Here is a 22,919-nt window from a genome sequence, read left to right on the forward strand (position 1 = left end):
CTAAGTGACCTTTCAGGGTAAACACCCCCATTTGTAACTGGATGCAGGGTGTGGTCCCACTTATTAGCTCTGGAAATGATATATTTCACTTGCAGATATCATTTTTCTTCTGTTATTTGTATTCAAACTCAGCTTGAGCTTATCTGTCAGATATTTTTTGCGCCTTCTGTTAACAGTGGAAAGTGTGTGCTTGTCAGGGCGTTACCAGTTTTTGACATAGACGAAGTCGGCTACCTGCGTCCGATCAGTTCCTTTCAGGGCTGCTGAAATTGTAGAGAAAAGTGTCAGTCTTATCAGAGGGACTTGTCTGGGACAATACTGCAGGGAAACAACTTATTGGGTGCTTTCATGTGTTACTTCTATGGTAACACATGAGAGGATTGTCATTCTAACATGTGCCAACATAAGCCACCACTATGGAACCATAAGGTTCATTTTCTTCGAGTCCCAACTGACTTGTTTTATAAAATAACATTGACCGCTCACTTTGATTGGGCCAAATTGGATCGTTCAGAACTGCCTTCATTTTTGGGACATGCACTGCCACTGACACAAACCACAAAAAATACAATGACAGGAAGAAGTTTTTAATGAACATACGTATTCATGTGTGATTTTAATTGTTATTTAATGGAAACGCCGCAATTGTGAAAACGTGTTTTTTTGACATTGGCAAAGATTTGTGTAGCTGTTATCTTTGAACCATTGTCTTGTTAATCTGAGATGTTTTTATGTGATGCTGCCAAATAATTGATCGTTCCAATATTTGTGTTAAGCCATTGTACAGATCTAACTTACTAATCCTGAGCCATTCTTGAAGATACGCACAGCATGGTGTTGAATTTTACCTGCTTTGTGAACCATCCGGTGACATGGGAAAGTAAAATCTTGGCTCTCTAACTGAAGCCGTGCCTGATCTCCAAATACGGTGGCGTCCAGTACAAGATTTCTGACCTCTTCAAAGCGACACTTTCCTTGCTGCCAGACTCTTAAACAGCTTGTTCTTCAATGTAAGAGCAAAGGGAGCTTTGCATATATCAGCTGTGTACCTGGCAGAGCCTGCAGGGGTTGTTAGCTCCGACGGTGCCGCCGGTATAGGCTTTACTCCCGGGCAGATTGTTGGCAGAGAGAACCACTTTCTCTCAGGCAGCTGCTAGCCGGCTACAAGCCTCACAGCATTCTCCCTCCACCTTGCTCTCCTTCTCATCATGGCGGCACAAGGAGAAGAAGGAGGAGGGAAAAAAAAAACAAAAAAACTATGGAGCTCTGTAATGATACGTGGCGAATGTGCAGCACTGCGGTGATTGTTAACGGCAGCAGCTGCACGGATAGCCTGGATGATGGAAAATCAGTGGGACCTCATTTTGGTTTGCCAGTATGAATATTAATGGCTCGTTTCCAGGCCATGGCTAATGATGAGGAAAATTCCCTAATAAAAACTTGATGTGATGGGCAACGACCCGCGGGGTCACTGGAGACAGTCAAAGTTAATAGTGTGCCATCAGGTGTGAGGAGTTAAGTGATTAGAGGCACAGAACCTAATCCTGATGTTTTTCTCCCCCCTCAGCTATGAGTCAGAGCGGAGAAAGCAGGGAGGGGAAGAGAGGGAGCAGCAGCAGCAGAGGAGGTTTATGTTTTTTGACAGCAGAGGGTCGTAGCCTTTACAGGGCATACTTCCAGTGAAAATAAACCACAAATGTTGTAGCTAATGGTAGATGTTAGAGGTAGTTGTGGGGTTTGTGTGTGTGTGTGTGTGTGTGTGTGGTTTTCGTACAGTTTCCAACCGTATTAGTGATACGTCACATGGGATCATTGAAAATAATAGGAGCATTGATGATAATCCCATGCAGTTGGATCGCTTTGGTGCCAGTATTGCAACAACATCTTATGATACCCCACCTTCACTTAAGGGGATAAATGTGGGGGTGATGTTGTGGTGCCTGACTTGTTGACCTTTGCTGCATGTCTTCCCTCTCTCATTACCCTACTTTCCTGTTATAGCACTTTCAAATAAAGGCTACTAGAGCCAAAAAAAAAACCTAAAAAAAACAAAAGGGATAAATCTGAGCAAGCATTCAGAGACATTTACTGTTAACGGCCATATTTTGCTCTTGTGCTTCTTGCATAGGTCTTAAACTGGAATGTTTTTTTTGTTTTTTTTTTCATATTTACTCAGTTACCTTCCTAAGTCATAAAAGGAGATAAACAAGACATTATAATATTATTTTTTGGGAAAACTAAGATTTGTTCTCCCCAAAAAAGTGAAGTTAACTCAGTCAGGTTTGACAGATCTCTATGTTGTGCTTTTGGCTTTTGTCTCTATCTGACGTGGTTTTAAGTGTCAAAAAGCATTGAAAATGCAATGTGTTGTTTTTCACCTGTTGAATAAAGATTTCACACTGGGTGTGAAAGAATTTATGTTCAGTGAAGGTTTGCCTTGAAAAGTACTTCATATTTTGAGTTGGTTAATTTGAGTCCACTTTTCTTAAAAAATAAAAAAGAAAGAAATAGTCAAACAAAAACTACAAAACAAATGCTAACTTTAGACTCGTTAGCCAGAGATGGTTTTCTTTGGTTTCTTTAGCTGCTTATCGTCGCTGTTTCTTGAGTCATTTCAATATAGATTTGTCGCTTTATGTACTCGACCCGTACAACTGCACCGACCGTCTTTGGAGGTTCTGGCTACATTATGTGTCCACCAACTTCAAGTCGTGCCCTGTGGATTCTCATTACTTTGCTTGCTAATTTGTGAAGTTGCAGATTTGTTGCCAATCACTTTTTTGGGACCTAGATCATTCAAACACATTGTGACCTGCGGATTCCCATATTTGTGGATTTTTAACTTAACTCCTAAATATTTGTGGATGTTTTTCATGAGGCATATCAAAAGTTTTCAAAAGAAAATGCATCTGTCACATAACTTGGCGCAATGATGCTTGACATGCTATTGGTTGAGCCCCATTTGTTATCCTTGGCGCTGATTGGCTGTACCGCCAAGAGCAGAGATAAATGTCATATGGTCCTATTTATTTAATCTGCATCAGTCCAATTCTTATGAAGCAGTCTTTGGCCCAAAAGTATTTATTTTCATCCCAGCTTTAAAAGCTATTTGAAAGTCTTGCTTCTTTTGGGTGAGGTCTCTTAGAAATTTATTTTGCATGACTTATACGTTATACATTATTGAAGCCACATTAAACAGTTATAAAAAAAAAATTGTATTTTGGAAGAATTTGGGATCAGAGAAAAAAAGCCACTCATTGAAAATGATCTGGAAAACATTCAGAGTTGATTTGGCCCCCTTCTGTAGTTAACTCGGAAATTTGAGTGTTTAAGTCTATAGAAACCAGAGACCACAGACCATGAATGTATTATTCGACAGAAGGTTTTGTTTCTCCCTTCTTTTCTCCAAAGTTTGTGTTTAAGTTAGATATGTTCTGGATAAAGATTTACATTTGAATGGAAATTATAGCCAGATGTTGGCCTGCTTAGTGGTCTTAGCAAGTTGTATTCAGGCAGAAATCTGCTTAGACCCAATGAAGCACTTTGGCTTGTAGAGGAGCATTAACCATACGGGACTCTGTGAGTCTGTGACCATATGAGCCTCTGAAACACTCAAGGTGTGTTTGGCTTTTTTTTTTTTTTTAAAGATCTACACTTTCCTGACATAAAACAGTTGCTGTGGAAACTCGATGTTTAGTGTCAGCCCCACAAAACCTTCCTTACTTGAATGCTTCCTTGGTGTCATGTTGAATTTGCTCCCACTCCCAGAATGTAGACATCAGTAACCATTTATGGCACATTTATTTCCACCTTTGCTGAAGACATGCAGTAAGAAACCATCTGGTGATCTTCTGTTAACTCTAAAACCCCGCTATTCACTTTGATAGACCACGCAGACCACTATTTGGTATTTAAGTTCATACTGAATGAAGAATACATTTTGCAAAACTGCAACAGAAACACCTTTTTCCATAAGACACGAGTCAAAAGACGCCAGCGTCTCCTCTGATGGATGATGAGCGCTCGCGCCATGATAGAATTATAAATATGTATACCTCATACGTCTTAGCAGTGATTTTTAATGACTTATGATGTGAACAAGCTTATTCAGATGTGATTTTATTTTTATTTTTTTTGTTATTTATTGTGAACGCTGAAATTGCAAGGTTGTATTTTTTTCTTCATTAGCAGAATGTAAACAAAGACTTGCACTAATTTGTAATGGAAACACAGCTATTGTTATTAGCACCTGTTTGGTAGACAGCTGGGATGCTTACAACCCTGCTTTCATTGGACCACATGCTGAATGTGAAAATTGTTCAATAATTAAATAATCTGAATACATTTAAAGTGACATCATTTTGTTGTAAGTTCTTGTTTTTGGGGGCAAATTCAATCCAGTGTACCTGTCTTCTCCTTCCCAGCTCTATTTGTTGTTCCTTAATTCACACTGGTGGGGCTGACAGAGAGAGATGTGCGGGTGTGAAAGAGGAAGTGAGTTAGGAGAGGAGAGATGGATGGATGTGGGAGGTGTGAGTGGGGGGAATTTGGGAAACATGCATGGCGCAGATCTCCATTTTACCATCCTGGCCTCTCTCTCTCTCTCTATTCCCCATGAATAATGTGGCAGACCTCTTCACCCAGCGGTAGGCCAGGCACGGTGCCACATCAAGCCATGCTGGAGGAAGAGGTTTCCAACTTGGCAGGTCTGGGCTCGGATGCATCCTAGGCCCCCGCAAACCGTCCCCGCACTCATCCCCAACCTGCAGAGAGGAGCGCTGGGCTCCAAGATGGCAATCAAGGCTTGATTTGCCAACACATTTCCAATGATTAAAATGTAATTAGCACAAGCGAGCGCCTCCTCCCCAGCTAATTTCCACGCACGCTGTGACAGGCAGGCGGTCGGCGGCGCCCAAGCCCCAGCAGCAGATGGATGGAAGAAGCACTGGGAGAAGGAGGAGGAGGAGGAAAGCCGGGGGAGAAGCATTTTGCCATGCGACTGTTTGCATCAGAAAACCATCAGGACGCTCAGCTATATCAGGAAGGAGGGAATGAGGGGGCTCTTCACGACAGCACATCAAATTGGCGCAGTCAGAGCTGACCCCGGCGGTGGCTGCCATCCTTCATGCTGTCTGTCCCACTCTTCAGTCACGGAGGCAGATTGGTGTCTATGTAGGCGTTAGCCCCTGCAGCCGTCCTGCAGGACAACCTGGCTCAGGTTGATAAACACAAACCGCACTTTGTGGACTGGTGGTGCCTTAACGAAACCCCCCCGCCCCCCCATCAGCCGTAATTAATTCTCAGGCTGCGATGAGGCAGCAACAATAACCCAGGGCTAATGTCATTTAATGCAACCACTTCACATTCACTTCTTGAATGGGCAGTATCGTGTTAAAATCAACTCGTTGGAGCTGCATATTATGTTATAATGTTGTTCTCTCAACAAAAACATATCTGCCTTGATTCTTTCATGCATGTTTGAGAAATCCTTTATCTCCCATGGCAACCATTCAGCTGTGCAAAACACCAGGGTGGACCGAGCATCGCCTTCCAGGCAGATGCAGTTTCCAAGCTCCCCCTATTCAGCTCCTTCAGACTAGCTAGCAGCAATTAGCAAACATCTTGTGGATCTGTGCATCTGCTAAGCTTTTAATATGAGCTACTTTTCAGTGCAACAATGATAAAAAAAAATTTAAAAAACGATAAAGGATCGATCGAGGAGCGATGTTGTGATGACTGCCTGAAGGTGGAGGTTTTAAAGGGACAGAGGTGCAATTTCAACGAGTTAAATTAAGAAGTTAAATTTTCTTATTGACGCATAGCATTTTTATAACATTTGTCTTAAAAATACATAATTCTGCCCCTTTAAGAAAATAATTCGATAAGGACGCAAACAACAGATAGAGAATTATAAGCCTCGCTCTTTTGACATTAAAATTTGCCGCTGTCACATTATGTTCTTCCCCCCCTAAATTGCTAAACATCTGTTAGCATTTGTGAAGCGGTAGATTTCCAAAGGCTTATATTGGCCAAGAGAGCATGGCATGCTTTGCCTTGCACGCATGCCTGTGTGATGTGGTTACCTCTTTAGTACAAACATTTTTCTGCGGGTAACTATGCCAGACTTTGGCAAGGTCCATTGCTCACTGCGGCTGCGCCGTTTAGGATTCAGCCCGTGGCTCCTTGGGTCCCCCCCCCCCCTTACCTCCCAACCCACTCGTTTCCCCTCTACTGGGCCAGTATTACACTCAGCTGGAGAGGATTTAGTGCAAGAATAATTTACTCCTACTTTCAGACCAATATAAACAAAAGACTCTCTGCTTGGACCGAGTGTAGGGAAATTTGTAAGAGCCCTCAGCCAAAAGAGAGGTCTGAGTGAAAGCAGAGGAGCAATCAGAAGTGTTCCGGATGCGAGCCAACATCAACAGCTCTTAGAGCTGAAGCTAATGTTTGACATTCCTGTGTTACTTAAACTAAACACTTGGGTTTTAGTTGTACGGTATAATGGGGGTGCTGTGCAAATAGCGCCGGGCCTGGATAGAGTATCATTTTTCCTTGTCGGCCGTCTCCCAGGATTGGTGGCTTCCTTACTGTACATCACTGCTGCTTTGACGAGTCCCTGGTTACAGAGAAGAAATGATTCCCGTTTAACTTTTTAAAATTTGTGATATCACAAGTGCAAATTTCCGTGTGTGTAATTGTGGCTTCATGCGAAAGACCAACACAAAGTACTGCATAATTGTGAAGTGGAAGGAAAATGATACATGGTATTCAGCAGTGAACCACTATCTATACGCACAAGTCCATTTAGCGTTACGGGCAACACAACCAACCATCCACACACTCATACCTAAAGCTAATTTAGCCAACTACTTGGAAACCAGAGTCCCCAGCATGCATAGGGCGAACATGCAAACTATGCTACCAACTGTACCACTATGCAGTACTTCAGTTGTACTTTGATGCCTCTAAATAAAATCTTTGGGTTCACCTATTGCAGATTGCTAGCCAATCACCGCTGTTTAAAAAGCCTGACCTGCCGATTCCAATTTCAGTCAATACTGTTTTTGTTTTGTCTGAAAAAACACTAATATAGAGAACAAAGTTACAAAGTTAGCAAAAGTGGGACGACTATTGTTAACACGTAGATATGACTTGGGCGCTGGGTCGGTCAGTCAAGCTCTTCTCACAGGAGATCAATTTCTCCAATCTCCCAAAATTAAGGCAGAATGATAGTCTCCAAACACTAAGAAAGTCTACCCAAATGTAATTCAGTTTTCTGTATAAAACCAGCTGTTCTGTGAAAGCCCACCATGACAAAGGCCTAGGAACACATAGATGTCAATATCAATGTTATTGTCAAATTTATTTGTTTAGCACATTTAAAACAGCAACAGTTGACCAAAATGCTTCACAAATTACACTAACCATCACATTAAACAAAGATTAAAGCAATATAAAATAAAGCACAGACATGAACGGGTTGAGTAAAAGAGCATTTAAACCTAATATTTAACAAACCCACAAAACTACTGGAAGAATTCCAGAAATTTATGCATCTGTAATTTCAGCAAAGTGTTATTTTTATTGCCATTTTGATTATAGATTATAGATCTGGTCAGGTAATATCCAATTGTTACCCTTTCCTTCAAAAAACTATTATGCTAGTATTCAACTATTCATCACAAACTATGGTAATCTTTTCAATCACATCCAACTTCTAAGTTACTTTTGTGTGTTACACCGAGAACTTCTGCTAGTCTTCAATGTGTTTCTGGTGAAAGACTTGCTAAGAAGTAAAAAATAAAAAATCTCACATATGCAGAGCTTCTGCTCCCGCCTGCCTAAGGCTACGTTTTGCATGGGGGATCGCATTAGTTCACTCTGATCACTTATCAGTGAGTGACAGCTCTGACTCGCTTATGCACCCGAAATGTGTTTTTATCTTTTTAGAGGTATCATTATTTGTTGCTTTCCGCCCTCCGCTTGAGCGGTAAGTTCAAGGCGGCTTTGCTGTGCGCGGTGAAAGGACGATCGAATTGCCTGCCCTCGCCTGTCAGGTCTGATCTCAGGATTTTTTACTTTCCTCGTTATAAAGGTATTTCCATTTTATTAAGTTTTTCTTTTTTTTTTTTTGCTTTCTGCCACCCTTTGTCGCCCTGGGAAATTTGCATACCTCTATTCGCAGGGAAGAAAGTAATGACAGCAATTTCTTTTTTCTTTTCTCTCCCCCCACTAGCCGTGTGAGTGCTTCGTTTAGTGGCACCTGCGAAAGCGACAGGCGTGGGGATGAGAAGTGAAAGAGAGCAGTTAATTAAATCATCATCAAGTCGCAGCACAGAAAGTCAATTCTGCTCGCCGTCTACAATGATATCCTTTTATCTTAAAGTAATGAGCTATGGCACTTTTGCATCGGGTAATACGATGAGTTCCATTAGCATGTTCCATTTGCTTCACAAGCAAGGGCAAGTCATTCCAGCCGGCTTCTATCTTGGCAATCAAAGCAATTGGCTGCACAGCGAGAAAGCACAGAAAGGAAGGAGTGTGGGGGGGGGGGGGAAACATGATAGAAAAACAGAAGACATGTTTTTGTGGATCACAACGCAGTGGAAGAAACTAAAATGATGTCCATTATTTAAACCATTTTGCTCGCCGGATGTTTTCAGGGAGCGTGTGTTGTGTTGTACGGAGAAAAAGAAGGTGCTAATGAGCGCATTCTCACACTACTGATGTCACATACAGGAAGATCTGATGGAAGCTAATCTTGACTGCTGCTGCATTAGTCAGCCCTGCATGGGAGGCGATATAAAAGACACAGTAAGGAGACACACCTATTTGTTGCCAGGCACCGAATCCATCAATGGAAGTTTGTTCCAGATTTGTGGCGCGTAGAAGCTGAATGCTGCTTCCCCATGTTTGGTTCTGGTTCTGGAGATGCACAGCAAACCAGAACCAGAAGACTTGAGTGGTGTGGAAGTTTGATACATTCAGTGGTTTATTAATTACAATGATAATTTTAAAGTAAGTTCTCTGACCAAAGAGCCAGACAGACCTGTGAAGGCACTGTTTCAGTAATCAATGCGACCAGGTACATGGATGAGTATCTCTAGATCTTGCTGTGACATTAGTCTTCTAGACCTAGAAATGTTTTGGTTCTGGTCAGAGTCCATCACTAAACCCAGATTCTGGGATTGATCAATAGTTTCTAGATGTAATAACTGAAGCTGCCTCTAGATCGTTCCTCAAAAGGCAACATCTACAGTCTTCCTTATCTTGACTTTTGGGGGTGTGGCCAATCAGCCCCAAAGAAAGTGAATGGCGCTCCTGGATTGGCTGCTTTGTGATGTCAAGTAGCCGAGGCATTTAAGCTGCCTAGAACCATTTGCTTTCGAATGTTTCAGTCAAGCTCTGCAAAAAAAAAAAAAAAAGAGTAATTAGGCAGAACTTTCTCAAATAGTTGGGAGTCACATTCTATATAAACATTTGCAAATAGGTGAATCATTGACAGGGGAACTGGAAACTGCAGTTAAATTTTCTCAACTTGATACATGACTTAAAACAATGAGCAGCTGCTTGGAGGTTAAAACTCCCATAACGTGATAGCTACAGCCTGAGAAAAGACTTTGTTTAAAGCAGGCAGGGCAGAAGGATTGTTCTGAGGTATTTTGCCGATGGAGCAGCCATGATTTAAAAAAAAAAAAAAAACTTTATTTGTTTTTTATTCAGCTGTGATAACAATGTGCAAAGACAGAGTGAAGTATGATGTGTGAAGATGTTAACTTGAGAGAAAATTTGAGAAAAGTGTTAAATATGGTGATATATTTGCATATTTGTACTGTGCTGGTGGAGGGAAAACAACACACATATTTCTTTGACTTGTTCTTAAACATTTCAGGTGTATGAATATCCTGCACATTATTCTAGGTTTTGGATGAGGTCATAAGACCCAAAGGGGTTTTTTTATGAAAAAAATGGCAATAGGTGAACAGGAATTGCAACATGGAAATCTTTATTTCTACTGCCATACCATGAGAGTTATTGATTTCTTAGCAACAACTATACTGTCCAAATGTGCAGACATGTAGCTCATCTCGCAAAGGACGTCATGTCACAAATTGCAGTCCAGCTTTTACCACTCTTCTTTTAATGTTTGCCAATCTTCACAAAAAAACAACATGTTTAGTCCTAAAAAAGTACTTTTAAACTAATGAGTTATCTACTTTGATTTAACCACTTTGTATTGCCTTGTTGCTGAAAATGTGCTATATAAACAAAATTACCTTCACCCTTCACCTTAAATTTTTTAATTCAGTTAATTACAGAGTCTGTAATTCATTATTCAAAATTCAATAAAAACCATATAATAACAAAACAAGCAATATTCTTAACTCTGAAGCCATTTTTGTTGCTATGGCTTCTTCTTTGTGTTGTATGATTTGTTGTTATGAAACGGCAGCGGAGAGATGCTCAGATTTAAAGAAATAAATCACAAATCTCTAACAATAAAGAAGTTTCTGTTGATGGCCGGTATTGCCGGTGAAAATGTTAATAGAGGATATTGTGATGACTTCAGAAAGAGCAGGACTTTTTAAAGAGACAGAGACCCAATTTCAAGGTGTTGAATTACAAGCCATATTTGATAGATATAGCATTTTTCTAACAACTGAAGGTGGGATAGTTGCTTAATTGTGCTACTATTTGTGTGAATAAAACATGTTGCCCCATTAATGCTAGCTGATGTTTATTTTTCAATGATAAAACAAAACTTTCAAGGTCATTTATATCTAAATTTCTGCTGACTTGTCTGCTACTCACTACAGCGATTAGCACAGAGGAAATATTTCTGTGCTCTCAATTCTATTTATTTTGGGGGGAGGGGGGATTTTTATTAGAAACATCTGAATGCATTCAGAAAATCTGAACGCATTCAAGTTTTGTGCTCGTTATCGGTGTCAGGTCAGAATCTCTCGGATCGTGACAACCCCGCTAACGCGTAATGATGATCTGCACTTAGCTGTCGTTATTCACATTTATTCCGTCATCTCTGACAGGCCGCGGGGGCTGCAGGTCCTCTGCATGCCTCTCTTTAAAAAAATGTGGGGTGGGGAGAATGCTGCGGGTGATAGCGAAAGAGCGAGACAGAAATGGAGCAGGGGAGCGTCTGTGGAGTGTTTGCCCAGTGCGTTTATTGCCTCTGCATAATTTATGAGCTGCTGGAGCTGACCATCATGGCAGTGTGCCGCGGGCGGCCCCTGGGGCCGTGTGGGACAGGCCTGTAAATTGGATGCAATGCTCCTGCTGAGCTCGCAGGGCTTCCCCCCCACCACCTCTCGCCTTTTTTTTTTCTTCTTCGTCTTCTTCTTCTTCACCATCCAGCCTGAGAAACAGATCAGCCTCAGAGCCAGCCAGCTACCTTTGAGTTAAAGGAGATAAAGGGGGAAAAAAATAACAGGCAGGGCCTTCTGTTGCTCACTCCCTAGGCTGTCAATCATCTCTCCCTCCTTCCTTCACCCCTGCTTTAATCGCCACCCAACAATCCCCCTCCACTCCCTAAGCCAACCAGTTCACTCCTACCCACACACTGTGCCAGGCCCCCTTACCCACAATCCCTGCACCCCCAGTGCCTTCTTCATTACCGACTCCAGTGCTTCTGTGCGCCTCAGCCATATGCACAGCGTTGAGGGCTGCCAGTCACCCAGCATCGCGCTAATTAGTTGATAAAGAATTAAGTGGACCTTGAAATTGAAATTGGAACGAAAAAATGAAATCCAGCCACCTTTTTTTTCTTCTTCTTTTTTTTTTCTCCTTCCCTCAATCGCACAGTTCCTTCCTCCTCGTTGTCGTCGTGCCATTCCCGGCCTCGAGCTGCGAGTCTCGTTGTGGAAGCGGGATTGGGCGAGTCTGAATCTCGCAGTTTGTGGGTTTCGCCGTTAATGAGGCTCACAGCGAACGTTGCTCTTGCGTGTTCTAATGAACTGGTCTGATATTTGTTTACTGTGTCTATGAATGTGCAATAAGTTGCTTTTGAATTAAAAACTGGCACTCATTTTATGAACCAAGAACCTGAAAGCATTTCTCCTAATTTCTTCCTTGTCTTTTTGTTCTTTTCCTTTCTTTTTTTTTCTTTTTTTTTTTGCAGTGTGACACAGAGAGTGACCAGGAAGACAAGGTAAGCCTGCTTTTCTCTTCATACACCAGTGACTGCGCTGCAGGCATCAAGATATTCAGCAATATTCAAAATGAGACCATCTTTAAGACTGAGGATTTCATGTAATTAGAATTAAACGTCAACTTAATAAGTACTAGAAGGCCTTAATTACTTATACATTAATTATGAATGACTTAATGAGGAGCAAAATCTAAATCTATCTGGGTTTTAGGGTTTGGGGATGTTTTAAATGAGGGAGTTGTAACTGTCTTGAGTGGTGATTTTTGCTCAAATCAAAACCGTCATTAAGTCTGAGATCCAGTTCTTGTAGCTTTACACGTTCCTTGTCTATGCTTCTATCACTTTTTAATTAAATGGAAATCATTGTGTGTTTTCATTCCTGTCGTGTTAAAGCTTCTCTCACACAGTTTTGATTTTATCAATGAAGACTTCAATTTTGTGAAATATCAAATCTGCTTCTATGAGTCACTTATGACAGTTAGCTGATATTTTGTGCATTTAATTTTTTATTTAATGGATACACCGCAATTGGGAAATTGTGTTTTTTTGTGTGTCTTTTTTAACACTAGCAGGATATAGATAACGATCTGTGCTCATCTGCAATAGAAACGCAGCTGATGAGCAACCTAAACAGTTTCTTTTTCTCCACCAGGTTGCTAGTCCTGATATTTAATTTGAAATTAACTGACTGACTGGAGTAAAATACCATGCCACTCCTAAAACAGCTCAGTATGAACATCACTTAAACACTTTATTTTCATTCAGAATTTCAGACTCTCTGGTTGTTTTAAAGTAGGATTTTACCACCACTTTATTCTACCCGTACCTAGCATACACCACTTGTCTGGATCGAGCAAGACAAATAAACATGGTAATGAATTCCCTGAATCTTTATTGCTGTTTTGGTATTCACAAGATCCCGGTAATGGTAAGCATTAATAAAAGCTTGATCCAAATGTTTTTTAAGGTTTTGAGTGCACCCTAAAGATCCTGAAAGCAGCTTTATCATCCACTAACTTCTAACTAGAGCTCTGGATGCTCTCTAATGATTTAGTAATGCCATTTGCTTGTTGTGTTTAGACTGTGCGGCAAATTGAGTCATTACTCAGTGTTGTCGATTTAAATTGCTCCTGTCTCGGTGGCAATTCCTTTTTGTTTCAGGAAGAGAGCGAGAGAGAGAGAGAGAGAGCGTGGTAAGCTGTAATCCCCACAGTGACTGTATTAATTCACCCTGGCTCACGTTACGCGCCTGATGAACAGCCCCGACTACACCTTCCTGTCATTGATTAATTGTGTATTAAAGTAAGAGAGGAGTGAATTAGTAAATAGAAGACCCCGACGACTAGGGTCGACTCACGTGGTCTAGGGGGGTAATTGGAGCTCCCTCTCAACACTTTTACCCCCTCCTGAGTCCCAGGCACCTCTTGCCCCCTATCAGCTCCTGCCAGTCACCTAGAACATTTGCATTCTGTGGGCAATGCGGTACGCTTCGCGAAACCACGGCAGGGAAACACACGGGAGAGTCGAGTCATTTTTTAATGGGTCAAATGTATTCAGATGAGAACAAACGTGGCTTATTTAGTTTCCCTTCAAAAGCAGGAAATGGAAAAAGCGTCCCCGGGAGAAATCACGTCCTGCCTGGTATAGAAGGCCTCTCTCCCTGTGTCGGAGGGACCTGCCAGGCTCCGATAAGACACAGCTATTCACATCTCGGAAGATCATGCCCGTGTGTGTTTGCCCGCATGCGTGCGTGTGCTTGTGTCTGAACGAGCTGGAAACAGCCAGAGCATTTGCTCATTATAAAGTGACCCGCAGGATGGGCCCCCTTTCCAACGTGACATGTTAATAGCATTCTGGGAGACAGGTGGGTGGAAGGCTCAGTGCAGTCACTCGTCACACACCACCGACGTTATTAGCTCTTTGTGCATTATCATTAACATTTCTGTTATAAGGGTTCCTAACCAGTGGTTTTGCATAGGGAAGAACAGTCTATAATGGAGAGCCAAGTTTCTGTTTTGCTGCTCTTAGAGGAAACATGACAAAATAATTCTGTGTTTCAACATCACATAGATTGGGTTTCTGAGTTCTTGGCCACTATCGTAAAGCGGAAACCCTAATTTTCTTCTGGAAGATGCACTTTAGTCTCTGCAGTCTGCAATTACAGAATAATTTGTAGGTTGTAGTAGAGCGCAGAGTTCACACACTCTTGGTTGGATAACGCACTAAAAAGTGCTCAAAAAGATAACGCAGTCTTGCTTAAGGTAGGGACGCACCAATTCGCATTTTTCTTACCAATACCGATATTTGACGTTCAATAACGATCGATACCGATATGATATAGGACAATGGCACTGAATTGACTGATAAACGCGTCTATTTTTAAACACAGACATAAATGTACCGCACTACAAATGTATTTGAGAACTTTGCACCATTACAGCACACTTAAATACACTAATAGCTTCAAAGGCTTGATCAGACATGTGAAGATCATACACATGTCTGTCTTTAATTTGTTCAGTCAGTGGAATTAAGAGTATAACAACCAATGAAGAAACTGAAATTGACAAATACAATATTTTGTCCATCTTGGTCAATAATCTGCAACAAACCTTCTCGCAAATGGTTCAGGAAATGCAATTAGGAATTCTAGATATAATGTAAAATAAATAATAAAGCATCACTCAAAGAATTAACAGAGTTAGACTGAATAGATCTTCCCTTTGGATTGAGCAAACTGTCACCAATAACCAAGCTTAATTTGTTCTGTTTTTTCATATTAGGACAGATACTGATACTAGTATTGGATTGGGTCATCTCTAGTCTCTTGGTCCAATTAGATACACCGTTCAGATTGGTTCTAGGTGATGCAGTTCTATCCTTCAGTAAACCTGAAGGATGGCTTACTGAGCTGCTACAATCACTCACTGTAACCAACAACTCTGACTGCTAAAAACACTCAATGCATAGCTTCTTTGTCAACTCATTATAACTGATTTTGGTTTTATAGCTTATTGTGTAAAGCAGAGCTGTGGTTCCATGGTAGCATAACTGGAGTGCATGGACATTTACAATGCAAGTACGATGGAGCCAAGAGTTGATTTTGGAACGGTGAAACATGCTGCGGTTAATTTATAACCACAGTTCCCATCATTAATACTCACTGGAAGCGTTTCAGAGAACTGCTCTGTGAAAGAGAAGATCGATGCTTCTCAAACTGTGGCACAGGTACGAGTAGTGTGGCCCTTGTTGTTATTTTTTTTTTTTATCAACCATTTGCTCTGTTAAGTAATTACTGTATTAATCAGCCAAAACAGTCTCTCTTCACTGAGATTACAGATTGTTGGTACGAATCCAAACTTCTTACAGCGGGAGAACACATCGTAATTTTCCATAGTAAACATATATTAAATATCTTAAAGTGCTGTTGGCATGAAATTTTCACCAGGTGCTGGTAACATAGAAACCAGAAATTAAGTTATGCGTTATACTTTCTGAATGTTTCTTGCATGAAGGATGATTAGGGGAATTGTAGATAGAAAAAAAAAGTAAATTCCACCCAAAAAAAACTCTCACCTTTCCTTTGAGAGATTTTTTGGCAATTTTTGATTTTTCAGAATTTTGTGTATTCTGGTTTTTCTGACATATTTAGATAAACAGAATAAGCTCCTGAAAATCATGCACACCTTGGTAAAAGGTGTTCCTTAGGCCACCCTGACCCTCATTACACAGATAAACATCACCTGATATGATTAAACCTATTGAGTATTCAAGTTTATCCACTTTGGAGTTAGAAAATTTGCCCAAATGATGATGAAACGCTCATTTATGCATTTTTCTGCACTTGAGCTTTTTTATTTTAAAATACATACACTGGATTATAAATTGTTATAACAGTGGTCAATTTCCTCACCTTTGTAATATCATCAAGAGCTCTCAGACCCTCTTTGTTTGGACTTGCTAATCCTGAAGTGACTTTTTCCCTCTCTCATAAGTGGCACCTCGAAAATGTCAGTCAGACGTTTCGGTCTGAACTCGTGCCGACTCGCTGATCCGCCGACTCGCTCTTCCTCGTGTCGTTTTTATTTCTCGGCACGATATTAAACCGCACCTTCCGTAAGCACTATTTACCTTCAATATCAGCAGTCACTAGCTAGCTGTAAATTGTGTTTTGGAAATGTTTTGCATCTTATTAATGACTGCGCGCTCGGGGGGGTGCCGTAATTTGCCGTGCTCTGCCCTCATTGAAACCGAGGGGCTTTTAGAGCGGCGCGAGGTATCTGTTTGTCCTTGACATAAAATAAAGATCTGAACTGGTAATATATTTGCTGTTTCTCTTCCTTTATTGTTTTGCTGTGTTTGCCCTCAGGCAATTACACCAGACGAGTTGTGTTTCTCAATCACTCAGTAGCGCTGTACATAAAACCGTTTTATCTCCTCTTCCCACCTCCCCTACAACCCCCCCCAAAAACCCTCCCTCTTTTCACCGCAGTGGGAAGGATGAGTAATAAAAAGGAGAGAGCAACTTGTCAGCGTTAAAAGATTATGTGTTTTGCCCCCCTCCAAAGGAAGAGAGTAGTGTTTACAGGCTTGAGTGGGTGCTCGCTAGGCCGAGGCTGAGGCTGATTGCACTAGAGTACCCTGTCAGCCAGTGATTTGTCATGTACTTTATCATCCTTGTCACTCTGCAGAGCGTTGTCATAGGTAACGTTCCCGCCTGCCCACCCCCCTCCCACTCCCTCTTTGTGCTTTGTACCCAGTCAGTGCAGGAAATTTGTATTTACTTTGGGGGAGTGTAATTTGTTCCTCATGGATAATATGACCCTTAGCGGAGCCGGATCACGGGTTAGTTGAAGTGATATTTTCCGGTAATGGTAGTCGTACATCATGGCTGTCAGGCCGGGTTAGGAGGCGAGCACATTACAGCTCCATTTTAGCACTGCAGGCATCTGGGATTATTTTCCATAACCAAGTATGACATGACCGCTCTGCGGAGTGCATTAAATTTTTACTAGCTTTTTTTCTTCCTCTTCTCCCTCCCCCCCGCCAACTTCTGTAGGGGGGGGGTTTCTCCTCCCCCAGCCCCTCCAGTCTAGGTCTAGGGGCTGCCATGTTGATGGATGCCCCCGGAGTCCCAGTAGTCCTGGCCAAGGTTAGCGGGTGTCACAGACCTACACTGCTCCCCTCCATCCAATAACCAGCAAATCCCCGCTCCCTCTTGAGGCGCACGCCGTCGAGTCCGAGCCCCGGTTCACGTCTACACCCACATACAAAGAAGTAATTCAAAGACAAATAGGAAACGGGAATGTTCCTTCGTAATATTCCACTTTAAAGGGGCAGTTTTATGTGTTTTCCAGGCACATGGTGCTGTTTTATAGCACAGTCAAGTAACCGTGCTACCTAGAGTTGTTATAAAAATGCAGCATACTGTCAAAGCCCAAAAGGTTTGACCCGAGTCATACATTTTAAAAGACAGCTACTCATCAAACTTACTACGAAAATGTATGTAAACATTTTAATTTGAAAAGGGTTGCAATAAAAACTCAAAAAAAAATTCTCGGCAACTTTTAATGCATTTGGGAAATGTTTTGGACAAATTTAACTTCAGACAGTGAAGAAAAAAAATGTGTTTGCGTCTTTTCATTCAGTGTATGTAAATATCAACTGAAACCAGATATGCCTTAAAAGAAATTTGACCATGTATTTTAACTGTTTAAAATTGGGCCTCTGTCTCTTTAAGAAACACCTGCTCTTTTTGAAGCTCCACCTTCAGGCAGTCATCACAACATCACTCCTCTATTCACCCTTTAATGAGGGTTATGCTCGTAGAAGCTTGTATAATGATGATTCTGCCAGGTGTTTGCCATTTGCTACTGGCTAGTCTGAAGGAGCTGAGTGGTTGGAGTTGAGAAGGACGGGCGGTGTGTGAGGCCAAAGCTTGGAAGGTGCAACTCCTGGGAGGAGCTGCACCTCGAAGGCAGCGCTCAGTCTCACCACGTGTTTTGCACAGCTGAAAGGTTGAGACTATAACATGATGTAAAGCTCAAAAAGTTGTCTAACATACCTCAACCCAATTTTGTGCGTCAAAAGAAGAAAAATGCACCTTCAGATTTTTTGCCCCGCGTTACGTTCTCAGTCGGTCGGCTAAAAGAGATAGATGGGCTATGAGGAAGCATCTACATCTTCATGAATAAAACTGTGTTCATGCTGAAGGGTTTGTGTTGCATCCCTTAGTTTGTAATTGTTCTCATGTTCTTTCCTCATCTGTCCTGATCACCTCTCCTCTCCTGCATTTTGATTCCCTGTCTCCTTGGCAGCAAGGTCAGCAGTGTAAATGCCACCTCTTGCCATTGACAAATGGCCACCCTCCTGTCTGATAATCACTAAGGTCTCAGAGGTGGGCGAGCAGGCGAAGCTCATTAGGGCGCCACAGATGAGAAATTAATGTGGAGATTCCGGGCCTGGCAGAGATCCACGCTCACAGGCCTCGGTGGGGGAGGCAGGTGAGCAGGGGGTGGGGTGGATGGATGGACCCTGTCTGATGGATGAGCGGGTCAGCTGGCAGTGGCACTCCCTAGACAGTCCCACACTTACGCCCATGTACGCCAACCTTGTCCGCCGATTAGAATCTCTCCTCCTTCGCAGCGCGGCGCATCACCTGACGCGCCGCGCTGACACTGTTCCAGGTCAAGCGTGTGGGTCGGAGCGGAAGTATTTTACCCATGGAGTGACACGCCCATAATTAAATGGAACAAAGTCTAAGCCACCGGTTCCCAGAGGAATCAGCGGGGTCAGGACCTTGCCGGTGGTGGCAAATGTACAAATGAGGGCGCAAGGCTTGCTTCACAAATCATGTACGAAGAATATATTAAATTTGTAGAAGTATGATACATATATGTGTGTGTGTGTCTATATATATATATGTACACAATATACACATTGGGGCTATCAATGTTACAACATTATAGCATGCGATTAATCTAAAAAGTTTGATTCGTCAATATTACACAATGCAGATTGATCGCATTATCGTGAATTATGTGTCCACCAGACCACCAACAGTTTGTAGTGAGCAATTCTAAATTAAAGGCAGAAACAAAATGCCTTCCTTTACTCTGAATATGAAAACCTGGAAAACAAACATTTTTATGTGTTTGCATGTTCATAAACACGCCATGTGCACGCTTCTGGAAACATTTCAAGTTTACAAAGTTGAGCATTGTGATTAATCGTGATTAATTTCCTCAGTATTTAGTAAGATTTAACTTATTTGATTAGGACAAATTATCAAATAACTAATGACCACAATCAATTGCTATTACTCGTGGCAATTAATCAACATTACCACGATTCACGGCAGCGTAAATATGTAGGAATTGGAACTATTGCTACATTTCAACCTTTGTCCTACTTTGATGGGATTCTGACCCATTCATCTTGATTCAGCTGCTGGAACTCAGTGAGGTTTGTAGGTTCTTCACTCATCCACCTCTTTTCAAATCCACCCACACTATCTCTCTGAGACTGAGATCAGGACTTTGTGATGGACCCACAAAAATATAAACGTTTTTGTCCTTAAACCACTCTGGAATTACTTTGGCTGCATTCTTCAGGTCATTTTCCATTTGGAAGACCCATATGAACCCAGCTTTCACTTCCTGGCTGATGTCAGAACATAATTTCTATTTCACCATCTTCCATCTATTTTCTGCAGTGCACCAGTTCATCCTACCAAAACAGCCCCCACAATATGATGAGAAACAGAAACAGATCCCTGTACGGTTGGGCATTGTTGCCTAACAATTCCACTTGAGTTTTATCAGACCACAGGGCATGTATAAAACAATTACCTTAATAATTTCCCATAGTTATTTCTCAAAACGTATGTAGGTGTTAAAATAAATGATACTGATCTTAAAAATATCACACAAAGCCTTATGCTGAACCTTCTAAAACCTTAAACTATTTCCATATCTCTCAAACTCTGATATAAAAACCAATTAACTGTTATTTTTGCATAATATTTGTTTCACTACTTACTATTCCAGTCTTTGAATTTAGTACTTCTGAAAAGTAAAATGATGCTGTAATATTTCACTAACGACCAGTCACCACTGACATGGAGCACAAGCTAATATCAGCTCAATTAGTTGGGCTGTCTGCTCTGGTAGCTAATTCACTTCGTAGCATACCAACAAAACAGCAATACTTTAATAAACATGACAAACATTTTGTGACATCTAACCTCCTGTGACACCATTAATAAAAATACTTTAATCAGGGACAGTGAAAGTTTTATAAAATTTTTAGGGAGATAGCTCGGTTTTTGAAAGTTTAGCATACCTTGAAACTACTAATTGACCAATGCCTAACACCGTCCTTTGTACATTTACTGCCATAATTGTCAGGTCTCAAAACCTGATCATTTCTATTCCTGCTAACGTACCGCTATTATATCCTTTTACTTATGTAAAATCTTTAAAAGATAAGTACAAATGCAGCAGCAGCTAGAAGGGAGCCGAGCAAATGTTTCCGCCTCTATAAAAAGCATCACCATTGCCTTTTAGATTGACTCCCGATTCTTTGTGATAGCTTGCAGAATAGCTGTTGGTGGTGAAACACAGCGTTGTCGGGGGTATGGCTTTTACCTTGAGACGTGATATTATACAGGCCCTAATGCGTTACACTTGCCTCTGGAGTGCTCTACCTCCCCATTCATTTATGGCCAACAATAAAATGTAATAATGCACATGTTTGAATAGGACAAGGGTGCCAAGTCCTTGAAATTGAATGGATGGGGGAAAAAACAGTCGCAGCAGTGAATCATGCTTCTAAGGCAGTGATTCAATTCCCAGAGCAAGCTGAGAACAGAGGGAATGGAAAATAATTCCATCAGCAACAAAAGCCATACATATGCTCTTTGACGGATATGTGGAAAGGAGGAAAAAAAAAGAGAGAAGCTTTTCTTTCTATTTTTCTGACTTGGACCTGAACGGCTAAAGAAAATGTTTCCATGCGCATTATATCAAATCATGTATAAAACTGTCACGAAACAGAAGCCTCACATAAAGTCAAGCATTTATTTTAAGTGGCTTAAGGCATAACTAGACATTTAGGTAGCAATAACACAGTAAGTAAGAGTTAAACACCAAGTCTTTTACATCAAAGTGTAATACTTGTTTCCAGTTGCTGTCAGCTTATGACATTGAGACTCTTACTTTGAAGTGAGAAGTAGTTCTTCTATTGGCCTCTTTGGTAGATAGAGTCAGTGAATAAAGACTTCGGTTAATTAACCACAGCTAAGCACTCGGAAACAAAAAATATCACCTTTACACCTTTTGAAGTGTTTATTTTCAGCATCTTGGATTGTAGCAGAAAAACGATAAGCGACAGACAATACAGGGACCAATGAACACTACGACTGGCTAAATGTTAGCAACTAATGTGGCTAACATTAGCGCCTGCCTTGCGGCTTCCTGTTAGCACTGACCACAGTTAGCACTTGTTCCATAGCTTTTAACCTCTGAACCCAGAATAACAATAAAGTAGTTTTTTTGACCTTATTAGTCGAATATGCAAACGTTTAAATGCGGTATAACTTTGTTTTTATGTATTTTGAAGCACAAAGATTTAGAATGATTAAAATGCCATTATATTTATTGTTTTTGTTAATTATTTTGTTCATGAAAGGGATCCTACAGTAAAAAAAAATTAGCTGTCTGCATTGGCGTCTTGATGTCAACTTATGAAACCTGTGTCCTAAAGGCCCATTTCTTTAGTAATCTGGTTTCATTTGTTCATCTCTACTTTAAAACAAAAATACGTAGACTATAACTCTTTAAGGGGCGTGGCTAAAAGCTCCTCAGTGTTCATCTACGTTATATGCATGAGATAGGTATGTGAGATACGCCGCCGTCTTTACTTTGCGTCATATCACTACATCACCCTCATCCTGTTTTACGCCTTAGAGGAAACGCACATCAGCAACTTGAGATACAAAGGATAAAGTGGGCTCTTCTGGGTGGAGCGATGCTTTTCATATCTGCTCTGTTTGGAAGCGTTAACACTGCTGATAAAACCATCTAAGTCTTGAAGTCAGTGATCTATCCTGTCTCTTGGGCTATTGTGTACTGAAGATACCAAATCAATAGGTATTGTTTATGGTTTGGGATGATGATTATCTTATCGTAATGTCAATATGGACATAATATTGGCAAGTCAACTTCAACCATCCTATTCCATGTCTGGACCTTTTAGCTAATTGCAAGATGCAAATAATATTTAAAAACAAAGAGACTGTCTGATTTTAATTTTATTTTTCTATTTTGCCTTTCTACTGTGAACCAAATGTTGTATATCATATCAATAGCTCAATGTATCCGTGAAGTTTATTCTTATTATCCTTTTTGGTAATTAGTACAAGAACCTACTTAGCTATGCTTTTAATTTCACCCTATTACTAGAACTGGCCCAGCAGCTTGTGGAAAGCAATCCTCAAACATGCTGACTCAGATTTAATTGCAAATTTTAATATCATTGACCTGCAAAAATTAAGAACCGACCTCGGACTGCGCGGTTTTCCAGGTGCACTAATGATAACCGAGCTGCTGGCTGGAGGAGTGCGAAGCGCCACAATGTGTAAGCAGAAGCCTTTGGGTCGTGTTATGGCCGCTGTGTCTGTGACCGATCAAAAGTAAGCAGCACCCCGGCTCCTCGGGTGTCAGTCCTCATCTCTATTTATGAGGCAGCG

General features: G+C 41.2%; 1 protein-coding gene across 22 annotated transcripts in view; it reads left to right on the top strand.

Annotated features, from left to right (window-relative positions):
• Positions 1–22,919, top strand: part of auts2a (activator of transcription and developmental regulator AUTS2 a) — a 305,230-nt gene that overhangs the window by 180,455 nt on the left and 101,856 nt on the right. For 21 of the 22 annotated variants that reach the window (XM_055043900.1, XM_055043902.1, XM_055043899.1 and 18 more), the window contains one exon: positions 12,140–12,169. The exons of the other annotated variant lie outside the window; for it this stretch is intronic. In XM_055043900.1, the coding sequence (XP_054899875.1) occupies positions 12,140–12,169 (30 nt within the window). The remainder of the gene's footprint in view (positions 1–12,139; positions 12,170–22,919) is intronic. 22 annotated transcript variants of the gene reach the window in all.

This window comes from Poeciliopsis prolifica, unplaced genomic scaffold (assembly GCF_027474105.1).
Source record: "Poeciliopsis prolifica strain line A6 unplaced genomic scaffold, Auburn_PproV2 SCAFFOLD019, whole genome shotgun sequence".
Classification (NCBI taxonomy): Eukaryota; Metazoa; Chordata; class Actinopteri; order Cyprinodontiformes; family Poeciliidae; genus Poeciliopsis; species Poeciliopsis prolifica.